General features: G+C 36.3%; 1 protein-coding gene across 2 annotated transcripts; it reads right to left on the reverse strand.

Annotated features, from left to right (window-relative positions):
* Window positions 1-161: 161 nt before the first annotated feature.
* Window positions 162-19908, reverse strand: LOC100266959 (SART-1 family protein DOT2). 2 transcript variants are annotated; one of them, XM_010658376.3, is made up of 13 exons: window positions 19728-19908; window positions 17053-18099; window positions 15410-15551; window positions 15217-15271; window positions 14402-14515; window positions 14191-14287; window positions 14039-14105; window positions 13895-13954; window positions 13184-13802; window positions 8303-8664; window positions 2422-2642; window positions 1387-1471; window positions 162-754 (listed from the first exon to the last, which is right to left on the reverse strand). In XM_010658376.3, the coding sequence occupies exons 2-13, from the start codon at window positions 17988-17990 to the stop codon at window positions 680-682; spliced, it is 2835 nt and encodes a 944-aa protein (XP_010656678.1). In that variant the 5' UTR covers window positions 17991-18099; window positions 19728-19908; the 3' UTR covers window positions 162-679. The 2 variants fall into 2 exon arrangements, with proteins under 2 accessions (XP_010656678.1, XP_059596865.1); XM_059740882.1 differs by lacking the exon at window positions 19728-19908 and adding an exon at window positions 18951-19697.
* Between the last annotated feature and the right edge of the window lie 439 nt (window positions 19909-20347).

Below are 20347 nucleotides of genomic sequence, written 5' to 3' on the forward strand. Positions count from 1 at the left end.
AATTTGACAACCGTAAGTTCGGGCAAAACCGCAGCTAAAAATGCTGGCTGATATCACTCAAATTATTTTAAACTGTTAGCGTGTGACCCCATGATCGTGCAAGTATCTATCATAGTTCCTTCTATAAGCCTATAAGAGATGGTTAAAAGCACTCAATCCAGTTTCTAGAATCCCGGTTGAACAATTGCTTTGGCCAATACAAACAAACACTTCTGTTCGTCCTGAAAAATTGTATCAGGATGTACTTACATCAACATACCATTTTGTAAGATTAATTCATAAAATTTACCAGCTGTGACCTTATCTACCATGTTAAAAATCACCGACTTATCTAGGTTCAGACAAACTTGCAACTCCTGACTTTTGCATTGCATTTATAGAATAAGCTCTATAGCTTATCTTCAATTTTCTCCAAGACCCAAATACAGTTATAAAAAATATAAAGCCATAGTCTTGCCCACTATGGACTTTCTTTAGAGGGACAAATGGCAGAAAAATATGGTCAGTGTGCTCCCAGAAGAAACAAGATCAGCCACTTGCACTGTCCAATCACTCACTGCAGTTTAAGGGCAAAGATGAACTGTTAAGAATGCTAGCAGCAGCCAATCTCTCTTCAAGACAGAATGCCTCAGAGCTCACAGCCACTTCTATCAACTCCTGTAATGCGGCGGATGCAATTTCAGGTTTTTGGTTTCTTTGGTGGGCCCATGTTGCTTGGTTCAGCCTTGCGTTTTATCCCCAAGAAATGCTCCACCTAAAAGACAAATATAAAATTGAACTCTATATCAGATGAGGTTCTTTGAGAGGGTTAAAATGCCCCAGGTCCAGAATTCCTTTGAGCCAAAGTTTATCCAGTAGTGTATATTTAACATCACCAGCAATCCATGTTAAACAGATAGGAGGATCCAACAGGCTAACAAAAAAAGAAACAAATAAATAAAAAAAGTCTAATAACTCACAAGCTAGGGCTTTGAGGAGTTTGAACCAACTGCCATGGTACAATACACTTTTAACACAAGACTAATGGTCCTCACTACCACTGACGGATTAACGTGCTCCCCCCTGAAAAATAAAAAATTTAAGGGTTCCCCCCTTCTCTCCCTCCTCCTAAATCTAACCCCTCTGTAATGAGGGCAATAAATTCAAACCCTCCTGAATCTAACCCCACTGTAATGAGGGCAATAAATTCAAACCAAATCAAAACTATTATCACAAGAAGCAAATTCAAGTCTAGGAAGATTCAGTAAAGTGCATTGGTTTATAAACAAACCGGAATGCATCCAAGCGACATGTGTGCCGCCATTCTGTGGATATAATATTATAGAAACCCATGTACTTGCAAACATGATGAGGGAAGAGTAAACACACAATAAAAAGTAGACTGACCTTTCTATCGCCAAGCATGGGTGTTAAGCTCCCAGGGACATCCTTCTCAACTGTAGCAAAACCACTTCTGGGATCACTAGTTTGGCTGGAACCAACAGAACATATGAAAAGGATGAGCAAACAAATTCGAGTACATTAATACAGGAAAGCAAATTATGTAACAACAGGCCATAATCCTAAGATTTTTTTATATGACTTGATCATCTTTTATTATTTGATAGTTTTGGCAATAAATTAGAATTCATAGGATCAGTGGACCCAAGCTTAGCAGAGATGTATACAAGATTGTTTTTCAAAAGATAAAAATACAGAAGGAATTCCAAACATTCAGACTATACACTATGACGATCATATATTAGGAAGACATCATAATGCAAAGGTGCATCCCAGGGCTAGAATTCAATAAATCCCTTCACAGGGATCTCACAGCCTGTAGCTTGATTCAGTTTCTCAAATCTCAAATACCCAATTTATGACATTGACATGGAATGTATCATGATACAATATGAATGTCTCCAACAAGATAAGATCAGATCATTACCATAATCCCAATGAGTATCATAATAGATTTTTTAAATTAGACCAAATGAAAGAAGGTCCATCACTGGCATCACTAATCAGGGCCATTCAACAAGGGAAAACAAAAAGCTGTAATTGTAAGAAAGATTCCTTACGGCCAACCCAGATGCAATAGTAAGTTTTGTCAGATAAGAACAATATATAGAAGATCAGTTCATTGCACAACAAGAGGCGCATAAAATTTGATGCCTAAACCCAAAATGCGGATGTTGCAAGAAGCCATGCAGTGCTCCAAAGAGCTATCTTAAAACAGATATACACTAAGGAGTGTATGGGACAACTTGCAGAAAAACAAGAGTTATGAAGACTTCATCCCAATAAAGGGCTATCCTATACCTCAACAACTGAAAATCTTACCAGAAAACTTTTTTCCTTCTCTCGAACCACTTTCATGCCACTTTGATGAATCATAAATAAATATAAAAAAATGAAGCATGAAGGGTTCAAAAAGCATACCCTGGTTTAACATGCCCACTAAGAACAAGATAGGGTGTCTTCAACCGAGCTTGAGCTTCCCTCATCCGCTCAACAGACTGTGATGGGGTGTCTGAATTCTTCATTTGCTTCAACTTCAATTCTTCCTGGTATTGCTTCATGCGCTTTTCTTGCTTCATTTTGCCGGGCCCTTTCCCATGAAATTTATGAGAAATCATCCGAAAGGCTTCCTTGGGGGTCATCTATTAAAGCAAGCCAAGAAACTCATTATTTTACAAAGTAATGCTTCACTATATTTTGTAACATAGTCTTACATATGTTACCAATATGGACTATAGAAAGGCACAGAATTCCATATATTAAAGGCAAGATCATAAATGGGACCAAACTGGGAGACTCTTGGAAATAATTCGTGAAGGAATAAAACTGTCAGGCCCCTCCAAGGCTTCAAAATCTTTCAGTATTGTGAAACAAACTATGTAATAAAGATGTATTGGCTCTTGATCCATGCCAATACTAACTGCTGCTTGATTTTGCATTTCACCATTTTTGCAAGTCATTAAAATTGACATGGTCAAAAGTTAATGCATTTTGGATTGTTTGAATCCATTTTATTTTCCCCCCTTCTTTCAATTTTTAGAGGATGAGATCAGGTTGACCCTTCATATCCAGTTTAAAGTCGAAACTAAAGTATGTATGAGCTAAAGGAACATAATATAATGCATTTCAGGTTTTTTGGAGCCACACACACACACACACACACACAACTCTCCTTTATTTTGACCTTTAGGAAACACTTTCAATTGTGACTCTAACATGAATAAAAATATAATTTATTACAAGATCATCTACAAGGGGGTTCCAAGTTTAATTCCAATAAGTGAATACACAAACCCACATCTACATGCTGAAGATAAGATCTAGCAAGAAATTACTTGTTTTCAATCTTTTAGTATCATTGATGGATGGCACGAAATATGGGATGAAAAATAATAAGTTTTCTCTCTATTAGATTGACTATACACACGATTTATATAGGAGATTACAAGAGAAGAAATAGGAAACAAGAGACATAATAGGAAACTAACTTATTCCTAAACTAACCTATTTCTAAATCATAAAACTATCTATTTATAGAAATAGGAAACTAATAAACCTATCTATTTATAGAAATAGGAAACTAACATAATAGAAAAAAAAATTCTCCTATTCTATTTATAGCTCAACACTCCCCCTCAAGCTGAGGAATAGATGTCTTCCATTCCCAGCTTGAATACAAGATTGTGAAACATTGAACTATTCAGCCCTTTTGTTAGAATATCAGCTAATTGATGTTCTGATGGAACATAGGACATACACACTACTCCTTCCTCCAATTTTTCTTTGATGAAATGTCTATCAATCTCAATATATTTTGTCCTATCGTGTTGTATAGGGTTATGAGCAATATTGATAGCTGACTTGTCACAATAGAGCTTCATAGGACCATCCCACTTGATTCTCAAATCATCTAGAATAATCTTCAGCCAAAGTAGTTCACACAACCCTTGAGCAATGACCCTAAACTCTGATTTTACAGACGATCTTGCTACCACATTCTGCTTTTTACTTCTCCATGTTACCAGATTTCCTCCAAGAAAAGTACAATACCCTGTAGTTGATCTTCGATCCACTAGGGAACCTACATAGTCAGCATTAGTGTATGCTTCTAGAGCAAGAGTATTGTTCTTCTTGAACAAAATTCCTTTCCCGGGGTTGCCTTTCAAGTAATGTAGCACCTTGTAAGCAGTTTGAAGATGAGGTTCTCTTGGATCATGCATGAATTGACTAATCACGCTCACCGAGTATGCGATGTCTGGCCGAGTGTGAGCAAGGTATATGAGTCTACCAACTAGCCTCTGGTACATTCTTTTATCCACCATTGGTTCCTCTTTAGCTTCTCCCAACTTGTGGTTTGGATCCTTTGGGATAGAGACTGGTTTACACCCAATCTTCCCTATTTCTGCCAATAAATCAGTCACATAGTTTTGTTGAGAGATGAAGATCCCTTGTGTGGAATTTGCCACCTCAATACCGAAGAAGTACTTTAGTTTCCCTAGTTCCTTTATCTCAAACTCTGTTGCTAATCTCTGCTTCACTTCATGTTTTTCTCTTTCATCATTTCCAGTCACTATGATGTCGTCAACATAGACTAGAAGGGCAGTTACTCCCCCTGTAGTCGAGTGCTTGATGAAGAGAGTGTGGTCACCTTGGCTTTGTTTGTACCCAGACTCTTTCATGACTTTTGCAAATCTCCCAAACCAAGCCCTGGAAGATTGTTTTAGCCCATACAGGGCCTTCTTTAGCTTGCACACCTTGTTACCTGTGTTTTCCTCAAATCCTGGTGGGATGTTCATGTAAATCTCTTCATCTAAATCACCATGAAGAAATGCATTCTTAACATCATACTGTAGGAGTTGCCAATTGTAGTGGGCAGCCAGTGACAACAGGATTCTTACAGTATTCATTTTTGCAACTGGAGCAAACGTCTCCTAATAATCAACTCCATAAGTTTGAGTGTACCCTTTAGCTACCAATCTTGCTTTATGTCTCTCTAGAGATCCATCAGTCTTATATTTCAATGTGAAAATCCACTTGCAATCAACAATGTTTTTCCCTTTCGGTCGTTCAACAATCTCCCATGTTTTATTCTTTTCTAATACACTCATCTCCTCTCTCATAGCATCCTTTCATTCCCTTTTTGTCAATGCCTCAAAAACAATGTTAGGAATGATAGTGGTGTTTAGACTCACAATAAAATTCTTGTGGGCTGGTGATAGGTGCTTAAGAGACACATAGTGTGATAGTGGATAAAGTGGTCGGTTAGTGCATTCTCTAGTGCCTTTTCTGACAACAATGGGAAGGTCTAGGTCTAGGTTGTCTGTCGAGTCAGTGGAAGTTTCACCAGGTTGTGTATGTAAAGGTGGGTCTGATCTTACCGTGATTTCATTCCCAATGTTTGAGTTGGATTCTTGGACCTGCTTTTGTTCTGGAATGGCCTTTTCCCTTGAATACACCTTAGGAAACTGTGGAAAATTGTGAGTGACACTGGCTGGAACAGAGGATGACACAGGTTCTTCATCACCATGGGTTGAGACATGAGGAAGATCAAGAGGTTCAAAGGACTCATAAGGACTATCTTCCATCATTGAAATCTCCCCCTGAAGAGAGGACTTGTGGAAAAAAGGTTTATTTTCTGTGAAGGTGACATCTGCAGAGATGTAAAATTTTCTAGCTGAGGGATTGTAACACTTGTATCCTTTTTGAGTGGATGAGTAACCAAGGAAGACACATTTTATGGCTCAGGGGTCTAGCTTGTCTCTATGTTGGCTGTGGACATGAACAAATGCAGTGCACCCAAATACCCTAGAAGTGAGCCCATTTGAGGTTCTGAAGTGTGGATAGAAACTTTTAAGTATCTCGACGGGGCTTTTATTGTCTAATACTCGTGAGGGAATTCTATTTATCATGTATGTGGCAGTAAGAACAACTTCCCCCCAATAGGACTTAGGAACATTCCCTTGAAAGAGTAAGGCTCGGGTTGTGTTGAGTAAATGCTCATTTTTCCTCTCGATTACCCCATTTTGTTGGGGTGTGTTAACACATAATGAGTCATGGAGAATGCCCTGTAATTGAAAATAGGGTGACAAAATCTGGTTGAAGTAATCTCTAGCATTGTTTAAACTAAAGCTTTTTATTTTAACCCCAAATTGGTTTTGAACCATTGAGTGGAAATTAGGTATAACAATGCTAACATCAGATTTTTGTTTAAGAAGAAAGATCCATGTAACCCGAGTGCAGTCATCAATTAAGGATACAAACCAACGAGCCCCAGAAACATTAGGTATAATCGAAGGACCCCATATGTCACTATGAATCAAATGAAAAGGATGAGAACTTCTTTTATTGCTAATAGGAAAAGATATACGAGTATGTTTTGCCAATTCACAAGTTTCACAATGAAACTCAGAAATATCTAATCCTTGGAACAAATGAGGAAACATGACCTTTAAAACCCTAAAAGATGGATGACCTAGACGTAGGTGATACAACCAAATGGTATCTTTATTTGAGGAACTGAGAAGAGATAACGACAAATTATTACTAGTTTTCTGAGATGATTCAAGGTGGTAAAGACCGCTCATTTCCTTAGCAAGTCCAATCCTCCTCCCCAAGCCTTGTTCTTGAAGAACACAATAAGAACGGAAAAAAATAGCATAACATTTAAGATCATGGGTAAGCTTTTGAATGGAAACAAGGTTGGTCGACAATTTTGGTACATGGAGGACATTTTTAAGAATAAAGGTAGGTGTGATGTATATGTCTCCGAAACCTGCAACGGTAACTAAAGAGCCATTCGCCACTACAATTTTCTTGTTACTTGGGCTTGGGGTATAGATATTGAAAAGTTGAGATTTGGAGGTCATATGGTCTGTGGCACCGGAGTCTATTATCCAAGAATCATCATAAACTTTGTGTGAGACATTTATGCAAAAAGAGAATGAAGGTGTACCTGAATTTTCCAACATCTTCCACAAAAAAACCTGATCTCTTGGAATTAAGGCAGATCGTGAAACAAAAAAATCAATAGCAATGAAGGCTGGTAAATGAACACGTGAATAAATAAAAAATCCAGCTATGAAGGCCAGAAAAATGGCGATGAAGGCCAGAATGATGCCCAGGTCTTAAAAACCTACAGCTCTGATACCATGACACGAAATATGGGATGAAAAATAATAAGTTCTCTCTCTATTAGATCGACTATACACACGGTTTATATAGGAGATTACAAGAGAAGAAATAGGAAATAAGAGATATAATAGGAAACTAACTTATTCCTAAACTAGCATATTTCTAAATCATAAAACTATCTATTTACAGAAATAGGAAACTAATAAACCTATCTATTTACAGAAATAGGAAACTAACATAATAGAAAAAAAATTCTCCTATTCTATTTATAGCTCAACAATGGACGTCAGACTCATTTACCTAATAGCTCCAATCCAGGAAATTTGGAATTATTACATTCCTGTAGGATGAACAAGACATGTTCTCCATTAATGTGATAAAATCCTCATATTATGACTTCTGATTATGATACAATTGAATGATTGTTTCTAATATGGGGAAAAAAAAGTAATATACAAGATATTAACTGGTTAACAACTCCTCATGCAGGATGTAAAATTTGTTAGAATATATAACAGAATTATAGTGCAATGTACTAGGCTAGACTTAGCTGCCTAGGAAGGTTTAAAAGTGGCTTGCACTTTGGGTGTCAGGAATTCTTGCACAAGCAGACTCCTTGGTCATTATTACATTTCATTCCTCAGGAAGCAGGGTATGTTGGAGAATACTCCCTCAAGCAAGGAGGATTCATGCTCTTTCTGAAGGGGTAGTTTACCAGGTGGCTGACAATTTGGCTAAGTAAACTGCTACATCACTGAAGGTTCATATTGGGAACCCCAACTACTTGAATTTTTTAGATGCTTGTTGGTCTTGTGGTTTTTGTAGGCTGCTTAGCAGATTTGACCTTTTTCCTCTTTTCTCTGTTACCAATGGCATCTCATCCTTGTTCTTATTGTTGATAAAATTTCTTTTCTCATAAACAATAATAATAAAAGGTTATAAAGTGATTGCTATATCAAGGAAAAAAAGCACTTACAATCCGCCCAAATTCATCTGTCCTCTTAATACATAGATTTGACCTTTTTCCTCTTTTTTTCTTTCTGTTTCCAAAGACATCTCATCCTTCCTTTTTCTTATTGTTGATAAAATTTATTTTCTCATAAATAATAATAATAATAATAATAATAAAAGGTTATAAAGTGATTACTCTATCAAGGAAAAAAGCACTTACAATCCGCCCAAACTCATCTGTCCTCTCAATACGTATTTCCTTGGTTCCAGTGTTATCATAGATGCCCACAAGCTTGCTCTTTTTCTTGTCCATGTTTCTCCCACCCCATTCAATACCTTCTTTAAGTGTTCCTCGCTCTTTAAGCAGCTGAAGTGCACCTGATAATCCTTTCCCAACTGCCACTTCATGAATAGTGTCATCAGGGACCATCTCCTCTTTGTTCTCATTAACAGGAAGTTCATCTTTATCAGTATCTTTTACCTCTGTCCAACCACCAGCCTCATCCTTCCTTTCTTGATCAGAAGCTTTTGGTGCTTCATCTTCATCCATGAAAACATCTTCACCATCAGGCTTATGGGCTTCTGAAAAGGCAAAATAAACAGAAAATATTGTAACTTCAGGGTATACAACGCAATACAAGAATCTTCAAGATGTTTATAGCATACTAAAAAATTATAATTTAATTAAAAAAAATAGGAATAACATGGACATATATAAGGGAACATGACTAAGACTGATTGCACCGGACACAGGTCAGGCACTTTTGGATGTGCCTGGAATTTTGCAGTAAATTTTGACTTTGGAAACATGACCAACAACTGGTTGATACATTGGACACATGGTTGACTGATGAAACATGACTATTTTATTTTAATGTAGAAAAAAACTATAATTTTTAAAGAAGAAACCATGGTAGGATGTTCACAAAGATGATTAATAAAAGGAATTAATAGAGAGAGAGAGAGAGAGAGAGAGAGAGAGAGACTTGTGCTATCTACAAATTTTACAAAAGGGCTTGAGAAGAAGACCAGAGAACCAGATCAGGTACTACTAGGAAGAGGAAGGAGCTAATATTTTTAATATGCTCTTGATTTGTTTTTGTCCTATTTTCCAATAATTTGTTTTATCATCTCCATATCTTTTTATATTGAATCATGTCCAGTGTATACCTTAAGGGTGGAAATTTCTGACATGACGCATGAACAAGACTCATTACTCAAAAGTTGGAAGGACTAGGTTGAGTATAATGACATTCCAGCTACAATCATGTTGATCTGTGTAATCCAATTATTAAACTCGCACCTGGATTAGGGACTTTAATCCATTTTGAACCATTTAGTCAACAAGCCAATCTAAAACGATTAGGGCATAAATCAATATAACCCATTTAATCCACATACTTTATATACTTTAGCTTTTTCCAAAGCGTTGACTTTTTTCAAAGCTCTAGAGGTTTGAGACGAGGGAATCCCCTTTCACCCTATTTATTTGTTGTTGCTATGGAGGCGCTCAATTGTCTGTTAAAGAGGACAGTTAGTGGGGGTTTTCTTTTTATGAAACACCGAGAGAGGGGTTGGGCGGATACAGGGTTAAAATTTCCCATTTGTTGTTTGCATATGACACCCTTGTCTTTTGTGCAGCCTCTCAAGATCAAATCACTTACTTATGCTAGTTGCTTATGTGGTTTGAGGCCATCTTGGGATTTAAAATAAATTTGGATAAGAGCAAGTTAATTCCAGTGGGAAGGGTAGATGATATAGATGATTTGGCTTCAAAATTTGGTTGTAAGGTGGGTAGCCTCCCTTCCCTATTATTTGGGTCTTTTGTTAGGTGTCCTATTTAAATCTATGGTAGCTTGGGATGGAGTGGAAGAGAGGTTTCATAAAAGCTTGGCCATGTGGAAGAAACTATACATCTCCAAAGGAGGGAGAATTACCCTGATTCAAAGTACCTTATCTTGTTTGCCTATTTACTTTATGTCCTTGTTGTGCATCCCAAGGTAGGTTAGATTGAGGCTAGAGCAGACTCATAAGGACTTTCTATGGGGTGGTGGTGGTCGAGTGGAAACCACATCTAGCAAGATGGGAGATTATTTGCTTAGACAAAAGGAAAGGAGGATTGGGTGTGAAGCGTCTCTCTACACTCAATAAGGCTTTACTTTGCAAATGGAATTGAAGTTTTGCAAATGAAAGAGGGGGAGGGGGGCGTCTCTCTACACTCAATAAGGCTTTACTTTGCAAATGGAATTGAAGTTTTGCAAATGAAAGAGGAGGGGGGGGGGGGGGGGGGGGGGGGGGAGGGGGGGAGGGAGAATGAAGTTATCAATGGGAAGTATGGGGAAGGATGCGGATGGTGTTCTCAAGAGGTGAGGAAGGGGTATGGTGTTGGTTTTTGGAAAATCCTAAGCAAGGATTGGGATCTTGTGAGTAGTAGGATCTCCTTCTTGGCGGGCAATGGCCAGAAGGTCAAGTTTTGGAAGAATAAGTGGTTTGGGACTGCACCTTTGTGTAGCTCCTTTCCATCTTTATTTGCCTTAGTAGTTTCTAAGGAGGCTTGGGTAGAGGATGTTTAGAATTCTTATGATCAAGGGAAGGAGGGGTGTAACACTTGTTTCTCTAGACCTTTCAAGCATTGAAAGGTGGGATGTGTGGAAAGGTTTTTGTCGCATTTGCATGGTTTGAGGGTGTGTAGGGATGAGCAAGATAGGGTGCTTTGGATAGAACAAAGAGTGGCAACTTTACAATGAAGTCTTTACACCACTCTAGTCTCATCCAGGTCAGTTTCATTTTCAACAAGTTCTTTACTTAGGAGGCAACTTAGGAAAAAGTTTTAACCTTGGATCAAGTTCAAAAAAGAGGAAGGTCTTTGGCAAATAGATGTTTTCTATGCCATATTGAGGAAGAATCCACAAGTCATCTCCTTATCCACCATGTAAAGATAAGGCTATTATGGGAGTTGCTTTTTGCCCTTTTAGGAGTGTCTTGGGTGCTTCCCTCGTCTGTTAGAGAAACACTTCTAGGTTGCCATGGTTATTTTGTGGACAAAAAGCATAGAAAGGTTTGGAGAGCGGATCCTTTATGCATCTTTTGGGCAATTTGGAAGGTAAGGAATAGAATTGCCTTTGATAGGAACAAGCTTTCCCTCTAAAGACTAACAATTTCTTTTGTTTGTTTTTTGTAGTCAAAGACTAAAATGTTTATAAATGATGCTCCTCCAACTCTTTTTAGTTTTTTTTTATTGGTTGGGATCTTGTTGAAGGTGATGTTGTTTTAACCACTATTGTTTTGTAGCTTTGGCTTTTGTTGTTGCCACTTAGTGTTTGGTGTAAATGTTATGCATACCGTGGGTCGCTCTTTTGGTGGCCCTTTTTAATATATTTACCTTCTTATCTATCTAAAATATATATATTCCTTGATTACTTATCGTGAAAATTGTGTATATATATATATTCCTCAATTACTTATCATGAAAAAAAAAAAAAATAGTAAACACATTTTGGTTTTGGGGAAAGAGGAAGCAAGAACAAATTTGGAATTGGTTGGACATTAAAGGATAATGGGGATGGGCCCCTCAAGGTGTTTTCAACAGAAGTAAAAAAAAAAAAAAAAAAAAAAGGGTGAAAGTTTTAGAATTTAGGAAGCTTTAGAATTCTCCTTAAAATAAGTTTTTAATATTTTTAATTTCTTAAATAATCTTTTTAGTCTAAAATTCTCTTCTTAGAATCTAGAAGTTTTCTTTGTTAAAAAATTCATTACAAGAAATTTCTATAATTTTGATTTCTTTTAATCTTCTTAGAAGATTTAATTGAAAGAAATAAGATTCCTACTAAGTACTACATAGGTGATAGGTTAGGCTTACTTTTTCATAATTTCATTCAATTTTTAGGTTTTCTAAAGTCTATAAATAAGACTAATTGATGTAAAATGGGATTAATGACCGATGAATAATGATATTAAGTTTTCTATATACCTTACAATTTTCAATGGTGAGACTCCATTACCTTTCTTCTAAATGAAACTTCTAGAAGGTCTTAATGAGATTCCAAGGCTTTCTCTCTCTTTCCTATCTTCGGTTTTCTATCTTTTATTTTACTTTTTCCTATTGTTGTTCATCTACTCAAATCCTCAAAGGTTGAAGCCTTGGTCTACCTACTTGATTATAGACAATCATCTTAGGATTGTCCTACATAAGGGAGGAAAGGAAAAGTTCCTATCTTTTCTTTTTCTATCTTTTATTTTACTTTTCTTGTTGTCGTTCATCTACTCAAATTCTGAAAGATTGAAGTTCTGGCCTACCTACTTGATTATAGACAATCATCCTCGGGTTGTCCTACATAAGGGAGGAAAAGAAAAGTTGGGTCATAAGTGTCTTCCAAGCTTATCCAACACAAATTACACTTGTTGGACATTAAATTAGTAAATGGATTATGTATGGTATGATTGTAGTCTTTTTTTTTTCTTTTTTTTTTTTTGATAAGTAAATGCAATTTTATTAAGAAAGCAAAAAATTACACCTAAAAGCATACACGATGTATACAAGGCTAAAAGGCTAAAAAAGAGAAGGAAAACACAAAAAACCACCAACTTACTTACACCCCAACCAATCAATGAAATCAAGTAAAGACCACGAGCTAGAGCCAACATTAACCTTGACCGAACCCAAAAACATGTACAAAAAAGACTGTAAAATAGCTTGGTCAGTTGGTTCAGTATGATTGTAGTCTCACCTGTTTAATAATTGGGTTGTGTTCATATTTACATATCCAATATGATTATTAATCAAGTTGTGTTTGATTTGATCCACATAATTGAAATCATGTGTTTTTCAATGAGAGAAACATAATGCATCAACACTATGTGTACCATACTGTATAATCTCTAATCATTGTCAAGAATGACATACGAAAGTGACCATGAAATGACCAAATAAACTAAAGGATGGCATGCCAGAGACAAATAGGCATCAGAGGAGCCAATGACTCAAGAAGGACATTGTTGCATGGTTTACTCATGTGACCCCTAAACCTGATCTTGAGCAAATAAAACTTAAGGCATACATTTCGACACCACACTTTCAACAGCTAGGGTTGGTGGAACATACCGTCCTCAAGCTGAAGACCCCAAACAAATTCTTCCATCTCTGTGAATACAACTCTGTTTTCTTGTGATTCTCCGGAAATGGGGTTTTGATTGTCCACATTCTGACTGCTGGTAGTAGTGGAGGCAAGAAGTGCAATTGCCTGAGGACCAGAGGTTGCTGCCTCATCTTGCTTTTGAAGTACTAATTTCCTTGCTCTTTGCAATGATTTTTGAAGCTCTTCATCATCCTCTCCAAAAACCTGATTTTCATTTTCCTCCAATTGAACAGGAAGAGTTTGATCCAGTCGGAGTGCTTTAGATGCCTCATCCGCTTTTGCATATGCTAACTGGTATGCACTATTTCTCATTTCAGCCTCAGACCTTTCTTGCTCCTCTCTGATGGACTGCCTCTTCCCATCATTCCTAGAGCCAAGATCCCCAACACCCAACCCTGCAGAGACTGCTTCTGCTTCAAGGGCATCAATATTTAGCTTCTCTTTTTTCCTTAAGGATTTTTTCTTTTTAGGCTTTTTAAATTGGAGCATTTCTTCATGAGTATAGTAATCTGAGGAGTTTTTCCCATATGTATTAAGATCTTCAAAGCGGTTGTTTGTGGAAACACCCTGGAGTCTTCTACGGAGCTGAAAATAGGAACAATGTATATTATTACACGATAAGGATGGTTAAATTCCCTATTGACACTATAACACACTGCATGAGAATGAACGAATACCTCTTCCAGTTTCTTCTCTGCTTCACCAGTGAAGCGCCCACTTGCATCCAGAGCTAGCCCCTGAAATCAATTAAAAGGTTGGTACAGAAATCTACAATAGACTACTAAGCCATAAGTTCCACCAATAACAACAAAGAGCTTAACCTCATCTGTAACAGGATCATCATACTGCGGAAGTATTTTCTTTTCTGAACCAGGTTCATCATTAAACCTAAAGATGAGAACAAAAGAGCAGTCAGAGATATTCATGGAATAATGATCACACAGAAATGCTGATTACAGACAAGTGGACTTACTTATCTTCATAAATCCCTGTTTTCTTTTTGGCAGCCTTGTAAGCCTCATCACGTCGCTTCTGCTCTCCAATCTCCACATTTTCAAGCATATCAACATCTGTTACATGAAATATATGGCAATTTAGGGTGATAACTAATACCAAAAATACAATGGTATTTTAGTGACAATGGTCCTAGAAAATACAGAAGATTGAAATTAAATAAGTTTTACCTTCATTAATGTCACCATTAGCAAGTATGTCCTGATCTTTGAGTGTCAAGACAACTGCCCCACCTTCAATTACTTTGTCAAGGCCGTGAAGAACTTTAACCCCTGCTAGATCTTCTGGTATCAGGTGTTCAAAATAAAAGTGAGATCTATATGGCCAAGGATCCTTCTACAAAACATGGTTGATAATGCATTCACTTCAACTTGAAACTCAAAACCACAACACAATGTAAAGAATGGAAATCAAAGAAATGTGAATATATTCCTCAACTAGGTTCCATCAATCTCAACACAGGTTCACTGTTCAGAATTCCAGCATGTTTATTGCAGGGAAAAAACAAGAATATGTTCTTTTTCATTGAGAACAATGACCCAACCCTTGAATATATGTTCCTACTCTGATAAAAAAATATAAATGCTCTGACTCATATTCTAGCATTTGGTATTTTAAGTCTTGAGGGAAATGGATTAGTTGTGTTCTACATATGACTTTCGAAGCAAAAATTAAATTCAAATTAGTCCACAATCTGATGAAGCACTTCAATCAAAAACTTTGATTATTATAAATAAATAGATATGTTTATGTGTATTCTCAACACTTGCTTAAAATATGACATTTTACAATTTCAATAAATAATTTCATTTATATATCATTTTGGTATGTCAGTGACTCCATATTGCAGAACCAACTTCTGCACTCAGATGGCTAGGCAAACACAATGGACAAAGACAAGTTACAGGTTACTCTCATGCAGCTCCTAAAAAAATAACCAACAATTGTTAGGGAATCATAATTTAGAGAGTAAAAGGAACCATACGCGAACTATGCCGGGTTGGCTTCTCATCATCACTTTCTCCTTGATCAATATTGTCCTGAAAGAATTCATACAATAAAATTGAGTATATAATTCATGTTGGTCCCAAAGAGCTTTCAATATAATCTTGGAACATTAAAGCTCAATCATGTTTTAAGAAAAAAATTTAAGGGAGCACTATTGAGACACAAATAACCTGCTCCTCAAAAATCTTTGAAAGCTGCAAGGCTTTCTCCTTTTCAGCATTCCTCTGTTCCTCAACCTTGCGGCTCCTATTAACCCATGCCAAGACCTCAGAACTGCCTTCAGATTTTCTCTTTACTCTTTCTTCTTTCATTCTGAGGAAAGGACAGCAATAAAGAAAAATATTCACATTTATATAAATCCTTCAAAAATATGCTGTATGCTATTTCCAGGAGCAAGGGCTTGAATATGGTAAAGTATCTTAGAAGAATAATCACATATCAGCAGTAAACTGCTCATGATTGATAGAATACATAAAAAAAACTTATATGACATGCATAAACATGTGTGTGTGTATGTACATGTGTGTGTGTATGTACACAATCACATACACACACACATGGGAAGAAAGGTCCTCTGCAACTACCATTTAATCATATGCTAACATCACGAAATCCAGGCAAAAAGGAGAAAAACATGAGCATCCAAAAGTATATATAATGTAGAGCCATTACCACACAGCTGCAGGGTAAGAGTTTGGACAAACCAGAATGGTCAGAAAATAATCAATTACTTATATTAATTAATATTCTGATGATAGAAAAGCTCACTTCCTATCAAAGATCATTTCAAGATACCACAATCATAAGAATGAAAATCAATAATTAGTTCACATAAGAACCTTTTTTTTTATAACTACCCACTGCAGGTCTGCAAGCCATACGATGGGTACCTGAGCTAAGCTCTTTACCCAACAACATGCCAAGGAATCAAACTACCAATAAACAGCAGAAACAAGAAGCTTGCATACATACATTGATTGTTAGAGAGGCTCAACATGAAAATTAAATAAATACTCAATCTAACAACCATCCTCCCCCCCACCAAAAAAAAAAGAGGGGTCAATGCTTAATCTGACAAGGATGAGGCCGTAATTGTTAAGTAATTTGGCAAGATCAGCAAATCCAAGCTGCAGATCAGATAGAACTAAATTATGTGAAACAACAACCAAACAAGATGTACAGAAGCATCCAAAGTTTAAAAGAGACTCAGAAACCCTAGTTGAGATGAAAGTAGAAGGTTTAATCCTGTCCATGATCTAAATGAGATTGTAGTCTAATAGATTATTCTGAAGGAAAAAAAGGTTATAGAAAGCTTTAACAAGAAAAAGCTTACAGGTCCTTCGATAAAGAACTATCAACAACCAAAAACAGTTAAGAGGAAGGTTTAGGATCCTTCAGATAAATAAAACAGCAAAGCATGAGACAGAACACAAAAACAAAGGATAGCCATAGCATTAGTCAGAACACAAAAACAAAGGATAGCCATAGCATTAGTCAGAACACAAAAACAAAGGATAGCCATATTGATCTTTTCATCTCATGTGGGATTCAACAATTTTTCTAATCAAACTATTTGTTAAGAGACTGTAAAATGTTACCAGTACACAGTAAAGTTCAAAAGCACAAAACAATGTTTTTCATCCAATCTTTAATGTTTGTTGTGTTCAAGATGATGTACAGCACATAAGTATTATGATATTTCCAATACAAGTACAATGCATAACAAAACAGCAACAGTTCTAACAATACCAAATTTATTTTAGTACCTCCCAAAAATAAGCAGCACAGGAATCACCAATGGAGATTTACTTACCTCAAAATGCGTTCCTGGAGCTGTGCTGTTGAAGACTGTGGTCCTGAAGCACCCTCAGCATTTTTCTCATGCTCAATTGCCCTACTGTCATCCTCATCATGATGAGAGCCCCTCCCTTGCTTGGTTACATCCCTATCCCTATTATCTCCACCATCTAATTTCAATTTATCATCCTTCCCCCCATCCTTGCTTCTATCATGACCTTCGTCACGATTTTTCCGACTCCCTTTGTCTCTATCCTTATACCTATCCCTATCTTGGTCTGCCTCCCTCTCCTTATCCCTTATTCTCTCTTTTCCCTTCTCTTTGTCAATTGCATCCCTGTCTCTGTCCTTGTCATTTTCCCTCTCTTTTTCTCTATCTTTACTTTTCTCCTTCTCCTTTTCCCTGTCTCTGTCCTTTGTCCTGTCCCTTTCTTTTTCCCTTTCTTTATCCCTATCCCTATTCTTCTCTTTTCCTCTCTCTTTATCTCGTCCTCGGTCGCTCTCCTTATCCACCTCTCTCTCTCTCTCACGCTCCTTTTCCTTTCCTCGATCTTTCCGATCTTTATCCCTTTCACGCTCTTTATCTCTATATTTCTCCCTATCATAATCCTTCTCCCTTACTTTGTCCCTATTCCTATCCTTCTCACGTTCATCTCTATCTTCCTTCCTTCGTTCTCTACTTGTTACCCGATCTTTTTCCGAATCTTTAGTCTCTTTCTCTCTCTCCTTCAAACCATCACCAGCTTTGGATCGTTCTCGGTCTTTACCTCTATGATCCTTCTCTTCTCTTCGGCTCTTTTTCCTATCCTTGCTCCGATGCTTGCTTGATTTTTCAATGCCATTTTCCTCCAAATCATCATAAGCTCCATCGTGGTAGTCTCTTGTTGGAGAGTCATCTCGATCTCTAAGTTCATCACTTCTTTCGGGCTTCGGTTCTGACCAGTCCATGTCCATTGTAAACAGAACAAATGCCAACCTCAAAAAGGACAAGAGACCCTAGCTTTGATGTATGTCCAACTGAGCACTGGTTGATAATGTCTCAAAGATTCATTAAATTCCTCACCTGAAATTGACAAGCATAAAACATTAGTCTTATTTTTTTTCTTAAGAAGTAGAAACAGGCATAATATATGGTCTAATGGTCTTAAAAATGTCAAGCTTGAGTTTGAAACAAGCTTCATTCAGAAAATCTTCTCTCCTAGAGACATAAGTTGGCATATTTCGGTTTTTTATTTTTATTTTTTGTGGGCAAACAAAGAGTATATATTGACAAGCTTGGCATATCTAAGTTTTTAATAAATCTAGTAATACAATGCATCAAGCACATGATGCCTGAATTTCAAAACAAAAATTAAAATTTGAAGAAACATAGCAATGCTGTGGCTCTGGAGAAGAGATAAGAGGATAGACATATTTAAAACTTGTAGTTGTAACTTGCAAGACAGTTAAGAAAACAAAAACTTTCAATTCATCTTAACCAGACACATCTATTACCTGTGATATTTCACTTTATTTTCTTGAAATCCAAAAAAGATAAATAAATAAACCATGAGATAAAGTTTTCTGCTGTTATTTTCTTTTTCTAAGTTTTCCAAAAAAGCCAAACAGTGGGTAGAATAACAGAAAACTGTCCAGCCACCAGACCAAGTTTAGAAAACCCTAACAACGTAACGGGAATACGAAGCAAATGTATACAAAGATGTGGAGAGATGACTAAGGTTCCTCTTCCTTTCCTCCAATTATAACAAAAATTAAAACCCTCCATTTGTTTTCCTTTCCTCCAATTAATGGATGATCAAACAAAAACCTCCAACTTCTTCAGAAACCAAAACTTCTTAGACCTGAACTAGGAAAAGAAACATAAAAAAAAAAAAAAAAAAATAGAACAATAATAATAAAGCCATTATCTCTTACTTTCCTCCACTTGGCTAAACAAAAATTCCCAACTTTTCTAGCAAACCAAACACCAATGCAGCATGGAAAAAAAAAACAACTCTGTTCTTTTCCCTCGCTCCCCTCTCAGCAGCAGTACCCAAACGAAATACCCAACTTCCTCAGCACCCTAAATATCTTTCTGTCCTCCACTTTCTAGGCAACCAAATAAATTCCCCAAACTTATCAGCAATCCAAACACCAAAAAAAAAAAAAAAAAAAGAAACGAAACTAAAACAAAGTTATTCTCTTCCTTTCACTTCACTTTCAGGAGGACCAGACGAAGGTTCCCACCTTCCTAAGCGATCAGAACACCAAAGCGAAACATCAAATAGTAAAATCCTAATTTTCATTTTTCTGTTTTTCTTCTTTTTCCTCAGCAACCAAATCACAGATTGAAATCAAAATAATTCCAAAACCCTAACACCCCAATTATGAAATATCGAAAAAATTTGGCGATATTTCTCAAAAATCGTGGAGTTAGGGTTTGTGAAATTTAAATCCATTGGCATAAAAGCAAAGAGACCCCTAGAACAGATCCGGAAAACACAAGGAGCAAAAAAAATAGCAATTTTGTTGGTTTTCCTTGGGGGTTTTGAACGGATTTTCTCGGAAATCAAACGAGGATGAATTTTCCCGGAAATCAAATGGGGGATGGATTTTCTTGGGAATCAAACAGGGGTTGCAAAGAAAAAAATCAAAAACATGATTAGATTAGTAACTGCGAGGATTGAGAGTGGCAGAGGAAAGTAGGTTTACCTTTTACTTTTAGGGATTGTGTCGTCTGGAGGGCACCTTCACAGAAAACTGAAAATGGCTTCTTTGCCTCGAGTGAGAGAATTCCTCCGTATAAATAATTATTAATTATTAATAATTCATCTTAATTTTTATTAAATCAAAACCGTGCTTGAGTTCAATGCATGCTACATTGGACTAGTCTTTGATAATATATATTTAATTTAAATTTGTTAAGGTTCATCATTAAAAAAAATCTAATTTTAATTATTTTATTTTAAACTATTTTTAATCTATTAATAAAAATATAAAAAATAATATTATAAATTATATTTTTAAAAAATTTTAATAATATATAAAAATATATATTTATGACGTCACCGGTTCAACCGCGGTTCGACCACCGGTCCGACCAGTAAACCGTGAACCGGTAACTTTTCCAGTTCAATGACCGATCCGGTTATGAAAACATTGACATTTTTTGTTTTTATTTTTAAAAAATAAAAAATATAATAGTTTTTATATAAAATATAGAAACTTCTAAAGATTTACCCGAAAAAAAAAAATTGAAGTATTTTTTTAGGATAAGGCAAATTCTTACTTTTCTTTATGTTAAAGTTATTATATTTTATAAAAAAAATTAT

This window comes from Vitis vinifera, chromosome 11 (genome assembly GCF_030704535.1).
Source record: "Vitis vinifera cultivar Pinot Noir 40024 chromosome 11, ASM3070453v1".
In the NCBI taxonomy this organism is placed as follows: Eukaryota; Viridiplantae; Streptophyta; class Magnoliopsida; order Vitales; family Vitaceae; genus Vitis; species Vitis vinifera.

Coding starts and splice junctions, on each gene's coding strand:
- LOC100266959 (XM_010658376.3), bottom strand. CDS start 17,990: ATGGACATGGACTGGTCAGAACCGAAGCCCGAAAGAAGTGATGAACTT. Junction 13,955..14,038: donor ATGATCCTGTTACAGATGAG/GTTAAGCTCTTT, acceptor AATTGATTTCAG/GGGCTAGCTCTGGATGCAAG. Junction 1,472..2,421: donor AGTGGGCATGTTAAACCAGG/GTATGCTTTTTG, acceptor TGTTGGTTCCAG/CCAAACTAGTGATCCCAGAA.